General features: G+C 61.9%; 5 protein-coding genes across 6 annotated transcripts; 2 read left to right on the top strand and 3 right to left on the bottom strand.

Moving 5' to 3' along the window:
• Positions 1-447: 447 nt before the first annotated feature.
• Positions 448-1,415, bottom strand: LOC127588744 (claudin-4-like). The gene has a single exon (XM_052047578.1). It carries the CDS (start codon positions 1,323-1,325, stop codon positions 675-677), a length of 651 nt encoding a protein of 216 aa, XP_051903538.1. The 5' UTR covers positions 1,326-1,415; the 3' UTR covers positions 448-674.
• A 3,054-nt stretch (positions 1,416-4,469) lies between these two features.
• Positions 4,470-7,668, top strand: LOC127588835 (uncharacterized). The gene is made up of 2 exons (XM_052047699.1): positions 4,470-5,175; positions 6,212-7,668. Exons 1-2 carry the CDS (start codon positions 4,508-4,510, stop codon positions 6,912-6,914), a joined length of 1,371 nt encoding a protein of 456 aa, XP_051903659.1. The 5' UTR covers positions 4,470-4,507; the 3' UTR covers positions 6,915-7,668.
• A 1,365-nt stretch (positions 7,669-9,033) lies between these two features.
• On the top strand, positions 9,034-10,922 carry abhd11 (abhydrolase domain containing 11). The gene is given in 7 exon segments (XM_052047663.1): positions 9,034-9,258; positions 9,634-9,783; positions 9,842-10,015; positions 10,090-10,260; positions 10,462-10,643; positions 10,786-10,819; positions 10,821-10,922. Coding segments are annotated over 7 exon segments (939 nt in total). The 5' UTR covers positions 9,034-9,132.
• A 711-nt stretch (positions 10,923-11,633) lies between these two features.
• On the bottom strand, positions 11,634-14,871 carry bicdl2l (bicaudal-D-related protein 2-like; the record flags this gene model as incomplete). Its single annotated transcript, XM_052047698.1, has 6 exons — positions 11,634-12,155; positions 12,488-12,608; positions 12,683-12,768; positions 13,328-13,495; positions 13,575-13,694; positions 14,380-14,871. Coding segments are annotated over 6 exons (1,335 nt in total), but the record flags the coding sequence as incomplete, so codon positions are not given.
• Positions 14,872-15,310: 439 nt separating this feature from the next.
• Positions 15,311-17,465, bottom strand: sumf2 (sulfatase modifying factor 2). 2 transcript variants are annotated; one of them, XM_052047660.1, is made up of 9 exons: positions 17,321-17,465; positions 17,092-17,233; positions 16,897-17,011; positions 16,765-16,809; positions 16,554-16,704; positions 16,418-16,473; positions 16,264-16,348; positions 16,039-16,192; positions 15,311-15,759 (listed from the first exon to the last, which is right to left on the bottom strand). In XM_052047660.1, the coding sequence occupies exons 1-9, from the start codon at positions 17,379-17,381 to the stop codon at positions 15,681-15,683; spliced, it is 888 nt and encodes a 295-aa protein (XP_051903620.1). In that variant the 5' UTR covers positions 17,382-17,465; the 3' UTR covers positions 15,311-15,680. The 2 variants fall into 2 exon arrangements, with proteins under 2 accessions (XP_051903620.1, XP_051903621.1); XM_052047661.1 differs by having other exon boundaries at positions 16,039-16,193; positions 16,270-16,348.
• Positions 17,466-18,252: the final 787 nt, after the last annotated feature.

Genomic DNA, 18,252 nt, shown 5'->3' with positions numbered 1-18,252 from the left:
CCGCCGCCCACACGCCCGCCTTTGTCCCGGCGGGGCTCGGCCCTTTTCACGGCCGGCAGCCGATGGCCTCCTTTCTTGGAGACCTTCAACTTATTGGACATCAATCAAGGCTTGGCGGAAAGGGCCGGCCGGCGGGCGCCCAAATAAAAAAAGCCACTTTGGATTTGGCTCGAATGGCCGTCATGCTTTGCGGCAGCCCTCAAGCATCCAGAAACCGGAAAGTCCCCAAAGCGCCGCTCTCTCCTCTCCACTTCTGCTCTTGTTTTTGTCCTTTTGCACACGCGCGCAATGAAACCAGAGCGGCGACAGTTGCGCATCGGCGGTCGATCCGGTTTGGGTGCGGCTCCCTGGCCTCTTTGTTCCTCTTGTTAGTCAGCGTGCGCAAGAAGGCTTTTTCTCATCACTTGACAAATGGGAAAACAAGCAAACGGGACCAAAGCCAGAGAGGAAAAAGCATCTTTATTTACAGCTACTCGGAAAGGACACAAAAGAGGAGCTTGCATTTGTCAAAGTAAAAACGGGGGGGTCGGGAGGGGCGTTGACTTTTGGCCTGGGACCAGGCGGGGGCCGCTAAAGCGCCAGAAGGCTCCGACTTCACCCGGTCGCTCCCCAAATTTCTCTCGGAAGGGAACGTGTCGTTCGGTGGCCGTTCCGGACCTCTGCGGCGGCGGCGTTTAGACGTAGTCCTTGCCGGACGCGGACGCGGGCGCCGAGGCGTCGGAGCGCGCCGCCTTGTAGCGCGTGGCGTAGGAGCCCCGGTCCTTGCGGGGGCAGTTGCAGCACAGCATGGCGCCGCCCACGATCATGAGGGCGGCCGCCCCCCAGCCGATGTAGAGGGCGGCGCCCAGCTCCCGCTTCTGGGCGCTGGACACCAGCGGGTTGTAGAAGTCGCGCACCACGCCGTGCGCCGTCCAGCACACGGGCACGAGCAGCAGCACGCCGGCCAGGATGAAGGCCGCCCCGGCCGCCACGCCCACCTTGGCCTTGGCCGCCGGGTCCTCCACGCAGTTGGTGCACTTGCCGCCGGCCAACGCCAGCAGGACGGCCAGCGCGCCGACGGCGATGGCCACCACGCTGAGGGCGCGCGCCGCCTGCAGGTCGGAGCTGAGGGCCAGCATGGAGTCGTAGACCTTGCACTGCATCTGGCCCGTGCTCTGCACCACGCAGCTCATCCAGATGCCCTCCCACACCGTCTGCGACGTCACGATGTTGCTGCCGATGAAGGCCGTCACGCGCCACATGGGCAGCGCGCACACCACGATGGCGCCGATCCAGCCGATCAGGCCCAGGGCGGCGCCCAGGATTTGGAAGCCCGCCGACACCATGGGGCCCGTCCGCTGCTCTTCTTCGGCTTCTCCTTTTGGATTGCGGCTCGCTCGCAGGCTCCTCGCGCGCGCGACTTTTCCGTGTGGGGCGGGACGGGGCGCGCGGCGGCTACATATCTGCGGGCCGGAGGGGGCGGAGCCGGGCAGGGAAACGCCTCCCCCGCCGCTGTCGCGGGCCCAAACCGGTTTCCCCGGCCTCCGACGACACTCACGGCGAGGCCTCTGAGCCACAATAACAACACTCGGTCCAGCCCAACCGCCACATGCGCCAAAGGCGCGCGGCCGCCGTCCCCGGTGACTCACTTGCCACGTAAGGCAGAAGGCGCACACCCCGAGATACGCTCGGTAAACAACACCGACTCGTTGGGATCCCCCGTTTGAAAGCGAGCGGCAATCGCGAGCGGCAATCGCAAGCGTCCACGACGCGCGGCCTTCCAAAAGAGCGCCACGCTGACGATTAGGAAGGAAAGCGTCTCGAGTCAGAGGCGTCCCGAATGTTTTGATCACTCGAGCGCCGGCCGCTTTCGCCGTCCTTCCAATTGGGGGTTATGCGGGCCGCGAAATTGACCTCGGTGGCACGACGCGGACAGCGGGCGGGCGAGATAAGCCCGCCCGTTGTGTTCGGAAGCCAAGCGGCCCCGAGGGACCGCGACGAGCCCTCGGCGAGGTGGCCGACGCCAGGCGCGACATGCCGGCTCGCAAACAAAAAAGGCTTTGTCCATTCAAGAGAACGGCATCGGTTGAAGACGACGCAAACGTTCCGAAGAATGAGACAGGAAGAGGAAGAAGAAAGGCTTCCAAGTGCCAGCCGAGGTCGCCTTCGAAGGCAGCTTGTCTTCTTGCTGTTTTGGCGGGGGAAGCAAACGAGTGGAATGAAAGTTCCTTTGTGAGCGACGGGATCAGAGCTCCGCACAAGACAAAGCGGCATTCAGAGGCTCACCGTGGCCTTTCGCTCGAGGAGGAGGACGAGGAGGAGGTCACTCTGCTCGTCAAATCTTGACCGCAGGCTTGCGTGAGCGTCCCGGAAGTGCGAGCGGAGGCCTCACGCGAGACTCCGTTGCGCCCGCTCGCGCGCTTTTGTGACGGGCGCTCGCCAATGACGTCACAAAGAGTCTCCCCGGCGTCCGCGCTCAATTCTCCGCTCGCCCGCCGAAGCCTTCCGGAAGCCTTCCGATTGGCCGGCCGCCAAAAGACGACGCGCGACGCGCGGACTCGTCCCGGCGGCGGAGAAGATGGCCGACATCTGCCACATTGAATTCGTCTTTGGCGTGCGGCAAAATGGCACGCAGTCAAGCGCAGGGCCGCACGGGGGCGCCCCCTTCCCCTTTTCAACCGGCCTTCCTGGTTTCTTTTTGTCTTTCGTCTCATTTGTTTGTCAAGGTGTCTTGCGCTTTCATTTCAAATGGCTTTTCGTCACGTCCAACGCATTTCACTTTGCGGCCTGATGTACAAAATGCCCGACGGACATCGCGAGCGACGCCATTTCATTTGAGCCCCCGCTCTCGGCAAGCTATTCGGCCGCGACGACGTCACCGCCGCTGCGTCACCGTGTGCCGTGACGTCACCGAAGCGTTCCCGGCGCGTTGGCTTTGGGCGGGCAATCCGAGGCGTTTACGAGCCCGCCGAAGGTTTCGATGACGCCGGAGAGCCATGACTCTTCCCCATAGAAACTTGTTATCTTCTTTTACGGCAGGGGGGGAGGACGACTCGCTCTCACCCCCGCCCCCGGCCCCCTCCCTCTCAGGGAAAAAGCAAGCTTTGTCAAGTCCAACTGTTTTTCTCTTGATGAAAGCGGCCCACTGCCGCACATTTGAGCGCATGAATGACGCCGGGGTGACGCGGTGGCTTTAGCCAACGGCACGAGTTGGCAGCTCAACGCCATCTTTCGCGGACGCACGAGACCACGACAACTGAGAGGGACCGAGGGGGACCAAGTACTGAAACGCAAATGCTTTTGCCAAACGTGCTTCTGAGTAATAGCGGAAGTCGGCCAGCCCCCTTCCCCCCCATGTCCCTCAGGGCATGATTTCAAAAAGAGTGCATTGTCGAAAATGCAAAAACAAAAGCCACCAGATTCAGTTGCTGCTTTGCTTTGTAACAGCCGTCAAACAATGTCGAGGATTGTTCTCCAAATTCGGAGCAGATGCTTGCCAAAGCCTTCTTATGACCCCCCCCCCCCCCACACACACACACACACACACAGAGGCCAAGAGCAATGATCTGATCGGAAGGCCGAGTTTCGGACCGTCGGGACAATTTGAAGCTGAGCGAGGTCCCCAAAGGAGGATAAGAGTTGCCGACGAATCCGATCGGTTGTCAATGAACGCGAGCATTGCGGCACTTGTGGTTTGTCGTCGGCGTGATGCGAACGCCCGCCCGAAACGGCTGTCCGGGCGCGACCAACGGATGGGATCGTTCGGCTTTAGCTAGCGTTGGCGCGATAGCGCGGTAGCGACACGTCGCCCGACGGTGTTGGTCGCCGTCCAAAAGGGCAAGCGCGAGAGGCCTTCTATCTGGGTCGGTCTTATCGGCGCTTGGCGGGGCTAGCTAAACCGGCGCTAGCCGGCGAGAAGAGGCGCTGGCGATTGCGCCGCCACCTATGAAAGTGTGTCACGCGCTTCACGGCCCGACCCGCTTCTCCGTTCTGCGACGCGGAAGTCGGCCGTCTTCCGCGAGCGCTGGCTTTCACGTTAGCTTCCCTGTAAAGAACGCTTTGGCAGAAGTGCACGTTTACGACAACACCGCGCCTCCGCCGGCCAAAACAAGCCGCGGTGACCCAATTTCGTAGAGCAGCGCAAGGATGTCGTCGCGTGTAAAAGGTTGCTGATTAACCCAAATGTCAATGGCGGGATGCAACAACTTGGGATGCGACTGAGCAAAGAAAAGGGGGTGGGGGTGGGGGGGCGGAGCGGCCCCCGCGGTCAGTCATCGACAGGCGGGAAGCCGGACGCTGGATGATCATTAGCCAGCGACGGCAATAAAGGCGCACGGCGAAAGGCGTGGCACGGCCGCGGCCTCATTGGCCCGCCGGGCCATAAAAGCGCCGGCAGATAAGGAATCGGCAGCGGAGGGGACGGCGAGGCGAGACGACAGCGGCAGGCGAGCGGGACGGCGGCGGACGGGAGGAGAAAGCCAAGTTTGGAAGAAAAACCAAGCAAAAGAAAGAAAGCGAGCCCGCGGGCATGTCGTCGTTTGGACTGGAGCTGGCGGGCGTGTCGGTGGCGCTGCTGGGCTGGGCCCTGAGCGCGGTGAGCTGCGCGCTGCCCATGTGGCGCGTGTCGGCCTTCGTGGGCGCCAACATCGTGACGGCGCAGGTGTACTGGGAGGGCCTGTGGATGAGCTGCGTGTTCCAGAGCACGGGCCAGATGCAGTGCAAGGTCTACGACTCCATGCTGGCGCTGCCCGCCGACCTGCAGGCGGCGCGCGCCCTGACCGTGGTGGCCGTGGCCGTGGGCGCCCTGGCCCTGCTCATCGCCCTGGTGGGCGCCAAGTGCACCAACTGCGTGGAGGACCCCGGCGTCAAGGCCCGGGTGAGCGTGGCATCCGGCGCCGCCTTCATCGCGGCGGCGCTGGCCGAGCTGGTGCCCGTGTCGTGGTCGGCCAACACCATCGTGGTGGAGTTCTACAGCCCCGTGGTGCTGTCGGGCCAGAAGATGGAGATCGGGGCGGCGCTCTACCTGGGCTGGGCCGCCGCGCTGCTGCTGCTGGTGGGGGGGGCCATCCTGTGCTGCAACTGCCCCCCGCGCCAGGAGAACTACGTCGCGCGGCTGCCCCTGAGCCGCGCGGCCTACTCGGCCGCCCCCGCCGGCTCCGTCGCCCGCGGCTCCTACGGCAGGAAGGACTACGTGTGAGCGTCCATCCGCCCGCGACGCCGCGCGGACAGAACCCGGGAGCCCCCTTCCGGACCGGTCCTCGTATTTATTCGCGCACCCCCGCCGCGGGCCCCGGTTCCTGACCGGCCCTTGCCGTGGAGACGAGCGCGTCGACTCCGGCCGGGCCGACGGAATCCGAGTCGCCGCGCGTGATTTAGCCGTTTGACTGTCGCAATCATCCGTCGTTGGGGGGGGAGAGAAAAATGTTCTTTTCCGCTCCTGTTTTTGTACGAGGTGCATCGGCCCGTTGACTTTTGTTTGAATGACTCCGAGCCCCGAACAGATTGACAAGCTGAGCTCCGCCCCCACAATGATGACATGAAATCAATACATGCAAAAAAGGCATTTCAATTTCTCTTTTTCTGTTTGGGGGGGGGGGGTTGCAAATCCTTTTCCTGATTTTCTTTTCTTTTCCCTCACGGCTTGTTTTTGAAGCAGAATAAAGAGCGTTTGTTTGGAGCGTGCCCCAATTTCGTCCCAGGCCCGAATGAGCACTTTGAATATTCAAACGGAGTCGGCGGCTCCGAGCCGACGGGGGCGATTTTGGCTCCGAGCCCGAGGCGACTCCCGACAGCCGGCCGCTGTTGACTCTGGGAGCGGTTATTCCGGTTCGTCCCCGAGCTCGGGGCTTGTTTTCCCGACAACACGGATGCGCTTGAGGAAGCGACGAGCCCCCTTCAACGTCGCTTGTTTTCGCTTGATATACGTGGGGGGGGGGGGGGGGGGGGGCTGGAAAGCGGCCGGTGTTTTTGCAGCTGTCGGCGGCCAAACGGAAGCCGCTCTCCTCGCCGCCATTGTCTCTCTCCGGGATGGAGAAAGAGGCGGCAGCGTTCTCCTTTCTGTTTGCAGTGAGCCATCTTCTCGCCCGCCCCCCCCTCCCCCAACGCAGGTGCACGTAGGTAGCGCCCCTCCCCTACCCGCACAGGTGCAGGTGCAGGCGCGTGTTTTGCGTGGGGCGCCGCGGCGTGGGCGTGGTCCCGGCTCGTCGGCCGTATAAAGCTCGTCGCCACACAGCGCCTTTGGTCCGCCTTTGGTCCGCGTAAGGAAGGAGCGTCGGGGCGAGGCGGCGGCCATGTCGATGGGCACGGAGCTGATGGGCATCTGCCTGGGCGCGCTGGGCTTTGTGCTGTCGGCGCTGGCGTGCGCGCTGCCCATGTGGAAGGTGACGGCCTTCGTGGGCGCCAACATCATCACGGCGCAGAGCGTCTGGGAGGGCCTGTGGATGAGCTGCGTGACGCAGAGCACGGGCCAGATGCAGTGCAAGCTCTACGACTCCATGCTGGCGCTGCCGCGGGACCTGCAGGCGGCGCGCGCCCTCACCGTGGTGGGCGTGGTGGTGGGCGCCCTGGGCCTGCTCATCTCCCTGGTGGGCGCCAAGTGCACCAACTGCGTGGAGGAGCCCGGCGACAAGGCCCGGACCACCATAACGGCGGGCGCGGCCTTGGCCCTGGCCGGCCTGCTGGTCCTGGTGCCCGTCTGCTGGACCGCCCACGTGGTGGTGCGCGACTTCTACAATCCCATCCTGACCAACCCGCAGCGGCGGGAGCTGGGGGCCTCGCTCTACGTGGGCTGGGGGGCCGCCGGCCTGCTGCTGATCGCCGGCGCCATCTTGTGCAGCGCCTGCCCGCCCAAAGAGCGCCGCTACAAGCCGCCCGGGACGGCCTACTCGGCCCCGCGCGCCGACGCCGCCGGATACGAGCGCAAGGACTACGTCTGAAGCCAACGAGGGAAGCGAGCGTCCTCCTTCTGCCCTTCAAATCCTCCGTCGGTCCTGAAGAACAAAGCGCATTTCAAACTTTCATCTTTATTTTTGGAGATCAAGAAGTAGTCTTGTAGATCGAGTGTCGAGGGGGGGGGGTCTTATTAGGTCTTTGTGTGCGTTAGTCGGTGTCGCGTTTCACTGAAACTGTCGCTTTCAACCAGCCTGCTCTCATTTTACATTTTGCTTCTTGAGCGCAGATTCACTTGCGCGCGTGAGAGTGCGTGCGTGCGTGAGAGAGCGCCCACAGCGCGGCCTCCTCATGAAGACTCCGACATGAAGTTGAACTCTTCCTGCTTTGCTCTCGTGTTCTTTTTGTGGTTGTGTGCTCAGAGGTGTCGCCTTTCACCGAAACTCGGTGTTTAAACCAACCGGCTCTCATTTCATATTTGCATTTGCTTCTCCCTCCACGTGCGCGTCCTATTTGCTTGCTTGCAGTGGGACAGAAAGCGAAGATGGCCGCAAGGCCGCCCGTCCTGCGCTCGCAGTCAAACTCGATGAACGATTAGCGACAAGATCGGGAATGGAAGCTTCTCAAAAGAGCACACTTGCGCGTCACGTGACTCGCGTTTGTTTTGACTTTGATCCGGTGGGGGCCACGCCGCGCACGAGGGCGGAATGCGTTTGTCGATTGAAAAATTGAGTGCGATCCGCACCAACCGCATTTTGGTCACTCTCGTCCGGTACGTTTCAATAAAGCGGCTGAAGAAAACTTCTCGTTGGTCTTCTTTAAGTCATAACGAGTGCGAGCACCAAGAAGAACGGCGCACGCTCGTCGCGTATTCGCCAGTCTTGACTTTGGGGGGTTTGGATCCAAAACGCAATTACGGGAGCGTTGGAGTCTTCAAGGTCAAAACGGGCCCGTTGGAACTCGGCGCGTAGGCCATGTCGCCAGCTGGCTTTGCGCAAGCTCCCGATTTCATGCGACATCGCCGATCGTCATCTGCGTGGTGGGATTTTGCCGATTCTCGATGGCTTTCAAACTTTCAAACAACAAAGCGGAGGCGGGCAAAGTGGTTGGCATTGCACCGCCGACTGTCTCTAGGTTGCCTTGTTTTGGGCCGTATTTGTCGGGAAGGGTGCTTCGTTGCCTACCTGGCGCGTGTCCAGTCGTGGAGATGTCGTCGTCCTGGAGAGAAATCCATGATGAATTCTTCCCAACGTCTGGGCTTGAGCCGAGCCGCCGCGTCAGGAAAGCGCTTGCGGGGACCTCAAACGGGATGCGTTTACCCGCCCGCGCGCCGCCAGCTCCAGCCGTTTCCGTGGCGACGGCTCGCCCCATCCCGGCGGAACGGCTTCCGAGCTATAGGAAAACAAGAGCGGCGCCTGCCTTCACGCGACGACGCCGAACGCAGCTTGGTCCCAAGCTCAAAATGCACAGAGTTGCGGACACGAGGTCCAGTTCACAAAGCGCCGCCATTTTGATCACGCCGAGCCACGACGACGACGGCCTCTGGGAGCTGCTCCCATGTCTCTCGCTTTGGAGTTCAGAACATTTAAGGACAGCGGCGCCTCGAGGTTCAGGTGGGCAGCAGGCGGACTGCCGCCATCCGAGCCGCAGCGGCTCGAAGGAAAGGGAAAGGGAAGGCCGGGGCCGTAGCGGGCGGAGACCCGGGAAGCGGCGGGCGGACCGCTCGGCCGGCCGCCGCTTGGGGGGGAGAGTAAACCACGTTAACTTGAGAAGAATCATGAAGAAATGTGAAAGAAATTTGTCCCCGTGCTAATCTTACCCCTCTGGCGCCACCTAGACGTTTGTAGAAAGTAGCGGCAGCAACAAATGAAATCCGAAAAACACCAAGAAACCAAAGTCCCAAAGCAACACGCCAAACAAAAACCACGTGACGACAATCCAAGGCCCGACCCCGAGCGGTCGGCGAGGCGCCCCCCCCCTCCGCCTTATAGCACTAATGACGTGATGAGCGACACGTGCGACGCTGTATGGGAAGCCCTCCAGTGCCACCTGTTGGTCAAAAACAGAACGATCGTGACAGTGCGCCGAGATAGGGAACTGCGCCCACGTGACCGGCACGTCTGCGCCTGTCCGCTTTTTCCTGTGACGTCACGACGCACGGCGGCGCCGGCTTCGCGCTTCTCATTCTCAAAGTCAAAGTCAAATCTTGCGCGATCGCGCTCTGCGTCGAGTCCAAGTGTGGCGGTCGTCTTGGCGAAGGCAGGCATGAGCGCCCTGTGTCGCCTGGTCCGCAGGACGCCGCTTCTGCTTCCGAACGGAAGCCACCGCCGGACGTCGGGGCGCCTTCCCGCCGGCTCGGCGAGTTCGGCGGGCGCCAGGTAGCGGCCGGCCGCTCGGCGTCCGCCGCGACAGGGCTAGCGATAGCCGGCGGGCTAACGTCTCGGTCGTTGCTCGCGCGAAGGCAATTGTCACGACGACAATGGCGAGAATTCCCCTCTCGGGGTGAAGAAAGGCTCCCGTCGCAGTCGGTTGTTGTATGACGAGCTAGCTCGGCTCCGGTCGCGTTGCCGGAAGGTCGGTGTCGTAACGAATCGTTGCTGCGTTATTACGCTTTCAAGCCTCGCGTTGCACTTCGGAGGCCCTTGACGATTGCCACTCCCGGCGCCGACTCTCGCCGCCGGCACCGCCTCGGTTAAGCTCGCGTGACATAAGAACCGCTTTTCGGCTCGCGGTTGCAGATGCCTTGACGGGTTTGTGTGCTCGCAGCCCGTCGAGCTGACGTACGACGTGTTCGACGGCAACGGAGAGAGCGCCGCCGCCGCGGCCGCGCCGCTGGTCTTCCTGCACGGCTTGTTTGGGAACAAATCCAACTTTCATTCCATCGCCAAATCGCTGGTGCAGCGGACGGGCCGAAAGGTAAACGTGGAGACATACCGGCGGTCGCTTGCTGCAAAAGTTCCTTTTGTCCAGTCAGGTGCTGACGGTTGACGCCCGTAACCACGGCAACAGCCCCCACCACCCCCAGCTGACCTACGAGGCCATGAGCGGCGACCTGGCGCACCTTCTGGCTCAGCTGCGCATCGACAAGTGCGTCCTGATTGGACACAGCATGGGCGGCAAGACGGCCATGACCGCCGCCATCACGCAGGTCGGAACGCGCGCGTCGCGTCGATGGTCCCGCGCCGCCCATTTGAAAGCTGACCGGCCTTCGCCCCTCACCAGCCGGCGCTGGTGGAGCGGCTGGTGGTGGTGGACGTCAGCCCGGCCCGGAGCAACGCCGCCCCCGACTTCCACGTCTACATCCGCGCCATGAGGGACGTGGACGTCTCCGGCGACTTGCCGCGCTCCGCCGCCAGACGCTTGGCCGAGGACCAGCTGCGACGCGCGGTCAAGGTCAGCGCGCCGGCGTGTCGCTCCGCCAGTGATGTGGAGGCTTAGGCTGTGCGGGGCGGGCGGTCCTTCCCCGCGGCCGCTTCGCAGCGGATGTTTTAAGTCCGGCTCGGCCTTGAGATGCGAGTGACCCCGCTTAAGGAGGGTGCTGAAATTCCTGCCCGCCGATGGGTTGATGGCGGGCGGCCATTTTGTCATCTCCAGGAGCGCTCGGTCCGGCATTTCCTGCTCAGCAACCTGGTGGAGCGCGACGGCCGCTACGTCTGGAGGCTCAACCTGGATGCCATCGCAGCTCATCTCCATGATGTCATCAGCTTCCCCGCCTTTGGCTCCGCCTACCACGGCCCCACCCTCTTCCTGGGCGGAGCCTCTTCTGGCTACATCAGGTGTGACATTCCGGCCCTTCTCGCCATCCCCCCCCCCGTTTGTCTCTGTCGGACACCCTTTCCTTCTTTTGCCCCCCCCCCCTTCCTGCGTTCGCCAATAAGCGACGATGTGTTCCCGCGTGTCTCTCGGTTCTCCCCGCAGCTCCGAAGACTACCCGGAAATCGAGAGGCTGTTCCCCGCGCGCCGACATCCAGTACATCCCCGACGCCGGCCACTGGGTCCACGCCGACAAACCTTTGGACTTCATCAGCTCCGTCATCTCCTTCCTGCACTCGTAGAGCTCCGGCCGACGTCGCGACCGCAATCTTGCTGGCGGCGTACGGGACGCGCGTTGATGGCGGCGACGCCATCCGGGCGCAACGTTGTCACTTTCTCGCCGTCAAGAAACGGGAGACTGCGGGATGACATCACTTTGGGCACATGACCACGAGACGGCGCGCTCGCCCCCAAACGTTTGTGTCGGTCGTCTGTGCGCCGCCGCCGACGAGTTACTATCCACGATTTTCTTTTGTGAGGCCGCCGCGCGCTTCGGCCTCGGCGCTGCCGCACACGTGCTGGCGCGATGTGCGACTCCACTGAAATTCACCCAGCAGTGTAAAAAGATAAAGGAAATAAAAGAAAAGCAGTCAACGCCTTTTGGGCCGTCTTCTTTGAAAAAGACTCGCTTAAAGCCGATGCGGAGCAAAGGTCGAGAGAGGCAAAAATGGGCGGACGCGGCCCGGAATTCAGAGAGCCGCGCTCGAGGGCGTCAAACCGCTTCTCGCCGCTGCAACGCAGCCGATTCAAACGAGCGGCCTCCGCCTCGGCCTTCCTAAGGGCTCGCCGACTCAGAGGGACGGAATAAACGGAGGGCCCGAGCTGGATGTCGACGCTCCAGTTGGAAGCGGGACCCGGCGCGTCCATTTGCCGGCCATCTCGGGGAGTGCGCATTTTCCACCCGCGCGCCCATCGATAGCGTCGCCGCGCGGCAAAGAAGACCAAGGCCCAACCAAGGTGCCGGCTGACGTCGTTTACTTACCACCCAAGTGGTCAGCAAAGCAACCGCGGCAAAAAAAGAAAAAGTCACTTTGTCGTCCCTCCCATGTTGTGGAGCGTGATGGACGGCGGGTCGCTCGTTCCGCCGGTGGACTAGAAAGGGGGGGCGGCGGCGATGTGTTTGGGCGTCAGTCGAGCGAGACCACCTGGAAGCCGTCGTCGTCCCTGCGCCGGAGCCCCTCGAGCGAGGGCCGCCCCCCGCCGGCGGCCCCGTTGCCCCTCTTCCACTTGTCCCTCCAAGTGGGCGGGGGGCGCGGCCTGGCTGGGCGACAGCGGGGACAGGCCAAGAACTTCTGGGTGGGGCTGCGCGCCGGCGAGTCGGGCAGGGCGGGGCCCGGCGCCACCGGGAAGCTGGCGGGCCGCTGCATGGGCGCCTTGCTCCTCCGCAGGATGGCCATGCGCGACGGCTTCTTCTGGCTCTGCTCCACCTGCTGCTGCAGGTGCAGCTGCTGCTGCAGCAGGAGCTGCATGTCCTCCTGCGACAAAACCACAAAAGCGCGGCAAAATGATGCGGCCATCCCCAAGAATGCCACCAAATGTGGACGGCGGCGCTTTCCACATTCAAGAGGGCGGCGGGTGAGGCCGACGCACTTTGGCGAGCGCGAATCGTCCGTCACGCCCGGCGCCACTTAACGAGGCGCTGGCCGCCTTTGAGCGCGGGCCAACGTTCGCCTTCAGCGATCCCATTTTAGCGACATTTCCAATTCCGCGACGTGTGGAAAAGGGCCAATGGGGCACGCGCGGCTTCCGAATGGGGTTGGTCCCAATGCAGTCGCCCGCCCCCCCCCCCCCCCCCATCCCGGCTCACCTTCCAGGCCTCGAGCTCCAGCGACAGCTCCAGTCGTTTCTGTGCGGCCTCCAGCAGCTGATTGTTGAGCAGCATCATCTCCGACTTACTGCGCAGGAGCTCCGTCTCCATGGCCTTCTTCCTGCCGCCGGCACGCAAGCGCGTCAGCCGCCGCGCGAAGCCCGCCGGGCGAAGCCGAGCGCTCGGGCCACTCACTTGTCGATGGCGTCGTCTCGATCCCTCAGCGCCTGTTGCAGCAGGGCGCCGTCCCCCGAAGCGCTTCCTCCCGCCGACCCGGCGTCCTGAACGCACCGCCGTACGTCACGTTAGACGCCAGCTCGCCTTGGCATTTGTCATGCCACGCCGCGCCACGCACACAAAAACAACACCACAGCAAAAGGCGTCATGCGGTGCGCGCGTGCCAGCCGGTTGGTCCGCATTGCCGCACGCCAGGAGGAGGCTGGCCAACATTCTCACGCATCGACGACATTGACGTCTGCCTCGTCAACACTTCCAAAGCGTCGCCCTTGGGAGCGCCGCGTGTACGTGACGCGTGGCGAAAGCGAACCACGCATGTGCCAGCAAATGAGAAGTGAGCGGGGCCGAATGAGCGAGAAAAAGCTTCGAGCTGGAATGAGTGAATGGAGGCACCGCGGACCAAGTGACAGCTGGGGGATGGGGGGGGCAAAGAGACACAAAGTCCCAGACCAGAGTCCACGTAACTCAAAGACATTCTTGGTCGCGAAGGGGCCCAACGGGCACAAATTCAAAAAAGGCCCAAAAAGGATTCGAGTGAGCAATGAGGGAACGCAGCCGAAGGGGGGGGGGGGGGGGGGGGGCGACGGCGGAAAGCGCGCAAACCTTTTTGGCGATGCCGCTGACGGCCATCCTGCGGGCGATGTCCTGCAGCTGGGCGAGGGCGGCGTCCAGGCGGTTTTCTCCCGGGGGCGGCGGCTCCCGGGGGGGCGAGCCCGAGTCGCCCGACATCAGCTGCATCAGCCGCAAGATGGAGAGCACCTCCTCCGTCACCTGCAGGGGGGGCGGCACACGTTGAAGACGTCGGCCGCTCGCCGAGGACTTGGCCGCTAGGGGGCGCTTAGCCGCTTACCCGCTCCCGGTCTCGACTCCATCCGGGGCCTTGTCGGCTCTCCTGCAGTTTGTCCACTTGCGCCTTCAGCTTGATGCTGCGCCTTCGCGACAGCTCCACCTCCCGGCGAACCTCCTTCAGCTGCAACGTAGCGGGCGTCAGCATGGGTGCCGATCCAGCGCAAAGACGCGCGGCGCTCTGGCCCATCGGCCCCCGGGCTCGGTGGCGGTTTTCAGAGGGCCTCGAACGGACTCCTTTCGATCGGACTATTTCCCACCCCGGGACGGCGCGACGCGCAGTGTCTCAAGGTCGCCGTCCCGCAGGTCGCAACGCACCCGATTCAAATGTCAGGCGATGCGACCGGCGTTGGCCACCCGGGCCGGAGGCGGCGCCGCCGCCGCCCCGTCCCAAGTCAGGCTGCGTGGCCTCGAGTATTTCATTTGAGGATTTGTCCATCCATTTGAAGGATTTCCTCGGACACCCGCCGCCCCACTTTTGAATCGCCGAGGGACGGAAACCTGCGGGAGCCGCGCCTGCTTTCGGTTTCGTCGCAGGGGACGACAAACAAGGAAGTGACGAGAATCGCAATAGCCGCTCGTCACTTTGCCCGTTGCCGCGACCACGGTTGCTGACTTGCAAAACGTCAAAGGAGGCCAAAGCTTCCCTCTTACGTCTTGTTGGGGGTGATACGGTCGCTTTTTTTTGGGGGGGGGGGGGGGGCGTTCCTTTTGGGTTACAAGGCGTCATCACCCCTTCCCCCAACAATAGCAGCAAGTTTGTTGGACGAGGCAAAAGCTGACCCCGCAAAGCAATTTTCGGAGCGTACCGTGTCATTGACGTGTCCCAGGGTCCTGCGCCTGCCGAGCGGCCTGCCGCCGTGGATCAGGTCGGGCAGAGTCGTGAAGCTCCTCTGGAACGGCGAATCGCTCCCGTCCGAAGTGGGAGACTCGGAGCGCGCCGGCTGCGGGCCTCCGTCGGCGTCGGACGCGCCACCCGGACTCGCGTCCTCAGGCTGAGGCGGCCCAAGACGCCAGAGTCGCCATCGCCGGCGGCGGCGTCTGGGCCGTCGTCCTCCGGCTCCGACAGCGAGGCGGAGCGGCGCGGCGGCTCGGCCGACTGGCGCCGGCCCGATTTGGATGGCACCCTGCTGAGGGAGCAGTACAGCTGCTCGCTGGCGCTCAGGCGCGGGCGCGGGCGGGGACGCAGACTCTCGTTCAGGTCTGCAAAGTCCAGGTCCGGGAGTACTCCATGGCCGCGCGAAGCCAAGAGAAAACGAGAGCGACCGGCGAGCCCGGCGCTTCAAGTCAAGCTTCCAGCGTCAAGAATGCTCCCAAACTCGTTTGTTTTGTTTCTCGACGGGGCGCGGCGCCCGAGGCCCGGCGATGATGATCAGGCCGGCCTCCGCGAGGAACGACAAAAGTCGAGCCGGGCGCCGCAGCCGTCGTCACTACGAAAAAAAAAATCATTCCCCACCCCCCCCCCCCCCCCCCCCCCCCCCAAAAGAAAGAAAACTTTTCCTGAAAGCACACGAGAGCACCCCGGGAATCCAATCCAATGTCGCATTCCAAAATAAGGAAGTCCTCTGAATGCTGCAAATGACACCATTCCCCCATTTCAAATTAAAAAAGGTTCAAACCCCCCAACTTGACCGCTTCTAGGGCACACGTGACCAACCCGCATATCCAAGCAAGGTAAGGGCAAAGTCCTTTGGGGTTTCCTTCCCATTGAAGTGAAAAATGAACGCATGATGAAAATAATCAGAGTGGCGGCTGTCATTTATTCACTGCCCCTTCTTTCTCCTGATTAGCAAGAGTGCAAACGGGGGCCAGGCCAACGCACGTGCAAGAAGAGACGTTGGAAAAGCTGGAAAGAAGCCAAGTTCCTTGGCGGAGGTCAAAGCTGGGAATGACCAAGGTCAAACTTCCCGGGTGAGTTTGAAAGGCCGTCTTGAATTTGAAAAGCGCTTCCCCGACGCCGGTCGGTCGGTCGCGCGACTGGAAGGCGGGCCGCAAATTTGCAACGGAGATTTTGCGGCCTTCGACTTCTTCTGCGTTGAGTCAGTATGGAAGCGGATGACATTTGGACACTGCAAAGTCTGGACGCGCTTCCCGTCGCCCCGCCTCGCCGTCACAAGTCCGCGCGCGCTTTCCTCGAGGCGCACCTGAAGCTCAGGTTATCCGAGGCCGAGTCGGGGGTGTTGCCCATCCTGCGGGACGAGAGCCGAGCCCGTGGCAATCAGGTGGCCGCCTCGTGCAAAACACTAAACAATGATCCTGCCTGACTGACAGCGGGGCAAATTAAAAAAAAAAGGTTCCCATTCAACCCCCAGCGCGACGCCTGTCCGGATCGGCAGAAGGAATTATCACGCCATCGCCAGGACGATTCCGACGGCGCATTTTCTCTGCGTTCGGTCGTCGGGATTTATCGGGCTCGCCAAGGAGATGACTGGGAACGTAAATGGGACGGACGCCGGCGCGTTACCCACCTGGCGCCGACTTCCGCTCTGTGATTGGCCGAGCCGTCGGCCGTGTCGATCCAGGAGGCGCCGCGCAGCGCGAACATTTGCTGACGGGACCCCGTCGGCGCCGGAAAGGCGCTGGATGTCCACTCCCACGTGTTCCCCAACATATCCAGCAGCCTGCACGCACGCACGCACGGACAAAGATCCCGGTCGTCGTTCATCATGGCCCTCACCTTCATCCCGCCTTACCGAACTTGTTCTGAGGCGGGAAGGCGTCGACGGGAGCCAGGCCGTGATATCCGTCCTCCGCCGTGTCGCCGTCCGGAAAGGAGCCCTGCGGCGCAAGCCCCGTTCGGCGTCAAGGTCGGGATGGCGCCCCGCCCGCCCCGACGTCTCGGCTCACCTGCCACAGGTTGCTTCTGTTGGCCCGGAAGCTCTTCCCCCACGGAAAACTGGCACCTGCGATCAAAAGGCGGCGACGCCGGTTTGCGCGCGCGCGACACCCCCAAAAAGTTATTGTGGACGAGTGTGTTTGTTACGCGCGAGTCCGCCTCTGGCCGCCCACTCCCACTGGTCCTCGGTGGGCAGCGTCTTCCTCTTCCATCTGCAGAAGGCCCGAGCGTCGTTCCAGCTCACCTGGACCACCGGGTAGTCCGGGCGAGCGCCGATACCGGAACCGGAACCTGCAGGCTGACGGGGACCGGGCGTGAGCGGAAGGGATCGTAAACCCGAAAGGAAAGGAGCGCAGACCTGCCGCCAGAAGGCCCCCTGGACAGGAAGCCACCACGGAGCCGACTGAGAAGACGGAAGAAGACGTTGTTCGTTCGTGACCGATAGACTTTGCTGCCGGCAAAAGAAGCTTTTTTGGGGGGGCGGGATTACCGGAATGGTGCGCGTCACTTTGCTCTTGACGTCGTCAGACACAAAATCCCGAAAGACGAAACTCCAGCCAAACCTCTCAGCTTCCGTTTTGTACTTTTGGTCCCTCACGAACTGCCTGAAAGCCACGGTTCATGATGAAAATCCCAAATGTGAACCCCCCCCCCCCCCCCCACCCCCACCCAAAACGTTGAAAACCTGAAGGCCGCATTGGTGACGGGCCCTTTGTCCAAGAGAAAAGGCAAAAGTTGAATCTCCGTCTCGTCTTCATCTTCAGTCCCGGCGGCGCTCCTCTTCCTCAGGCTGCCTCCGGGGATGGCCACCATCACGTCATGTTCATCTGAGGACGGCACAACAAAGGCAAGCCGTTGCTCAAAGCGTCTACCCGCCAATAACTTCGACCCGTTTTGAGAAGTTTCCTTCGCACCCGCTGCCGTCGCCGTGATGAGTGCCAGCAAGCAAACGCCGAGAAGACGGCCAAGGCGCATCGTGATTCGCGGAACAAACGCAACAACAAACTACTCGTCTGAAGGGAAATGGCAAGCCGGTGACGTCTTTCCCGCTTCTTCTGCGCATCCGCATCCGGGCTGGGGTGCATCGATTGACGGTGCTCGATGAGAAACGAGGACAAGCGCCAAAGATGCGCGATTAATTTCAAATATAATTTGTTTCCAATAATCCGCCTCGTGTACTTTCTCGGCGATTTAAAAGCGCGTCGTTTTCTCAACGATTAAAGCTCAAGTTAACAGCTTGAATGTGCTTGTCATGTTCAAGTGCGGCAGACAAATACGTCCGACGCGAAACAACAGCAACTTCGGGTTGTTGTTTCTTCTCACGCGGCTGTCTACAGAAATATACTTATACTTGTCTTCGTTTCGAGTAAAGTTTGAGAACAGAGTATGACCGCAAAGTCATGACGGCGAGATGAAGCCCCTTCGAGCCACTAGTTCGAGCGAGGGATCATTGACGGAATTCTGGACGCTTCATGCGCACACGAAAGCGATTGCTGGCCGCAGGTCTACTGAGAGGCAGCTGCCATCAGCAGCGCAGTGTGATGCACAAATGATTGACTTGGGGAAGTAGTATTTCATATGAGATGAAATAATTTGTCGGCATAAAGTGTATGGATGGGGCAAATATGATTGTTTATTCTGTATCACATGATAAAGACTCATTCTGGGATACAGTATTTTACTCACTTTCTTTGGAACGCAAACACCTCAGCGTTGAATAAAACGGGATGTATGAAAACACCAATAAACCGCATCTTCGTTTAGTCATCCGACAAAATCCTCCCCGAGGATTGGAGCCCACGGGTCTTCGACCGGCGCTTCGAGTTTGGCCCGGCGCCCTCTTTTG

The sequence above is a fragment of the Hippocampus zosterae genome, chromosome 16 (assembly GCF_025434085.1).
Source record: "Hippocampus zosterae strain Florida chromosome 16, ASM2543408v3, whole genome shotgun sequence".
NCBI classification, from domain to species: Eukaryota; Metazoa; Chordata; class Actinopteri; order Syngnathiformes; family Syngnathidae; genus Hippocampus; species Hippocampus zosterae.
Note: the sequence above shows the minus strand (reverse complement) of the source record. Positions and strands in the feature narration are given on the sequence as shown.

What these genes read in the sequence shown, in the direction of transcription:
- LOC127588835 (XM_052047699.1), top strand. Translation starts at nt 4,508, where the DNA reads ATGTCGTCGTTTGGACTGGAGCTGGCGGGCGTGTCGGTGGCGCTGCTG. An exon ending in GGCAGGAAGGACTACGTGTG is followed by an intron (nt 5,176 to 6,211) that starts AGCGTCCATCCG and finishes GTCGCCACACAG; the next exon opens with CGCCTTTGGTCCGCCTTTGG.
- LOC127588744 (XM_052047578.1), bottom strand. Translation starts at nt 1,325, where the DNA reads ATGGTGTCGGCGGGCTTCCAAATCCTGGGCGCCGCCCTGGGCCTGATC.
- sumf2 (XM_052047660.1), bottom strand. Translation starts at nt 17,381, where the DNA reads ATGCGCCTTGGCCGTCTTCTCGGCGTTTGCTTGCTGGCACTCATCACG. An exon ending in AAGTGACGCGCACCATTCCG is followed by an intron (nt 16,810 to 16,896) that starts GTAATCCCGCCC and finishes CCGTCTTCTCAG; the next exon opens with TCGGCTCCGTGGTGGCTTCC. An exon ending in AGAGCGGAAGTCGGCGCCAG is followed by an intron (nt 15,760 to 16,038) that starts GTGGGTAACGCG and finishes CTCGTCCCGCAG; the next exon opens with GATGGGCAACACCCCCGACT.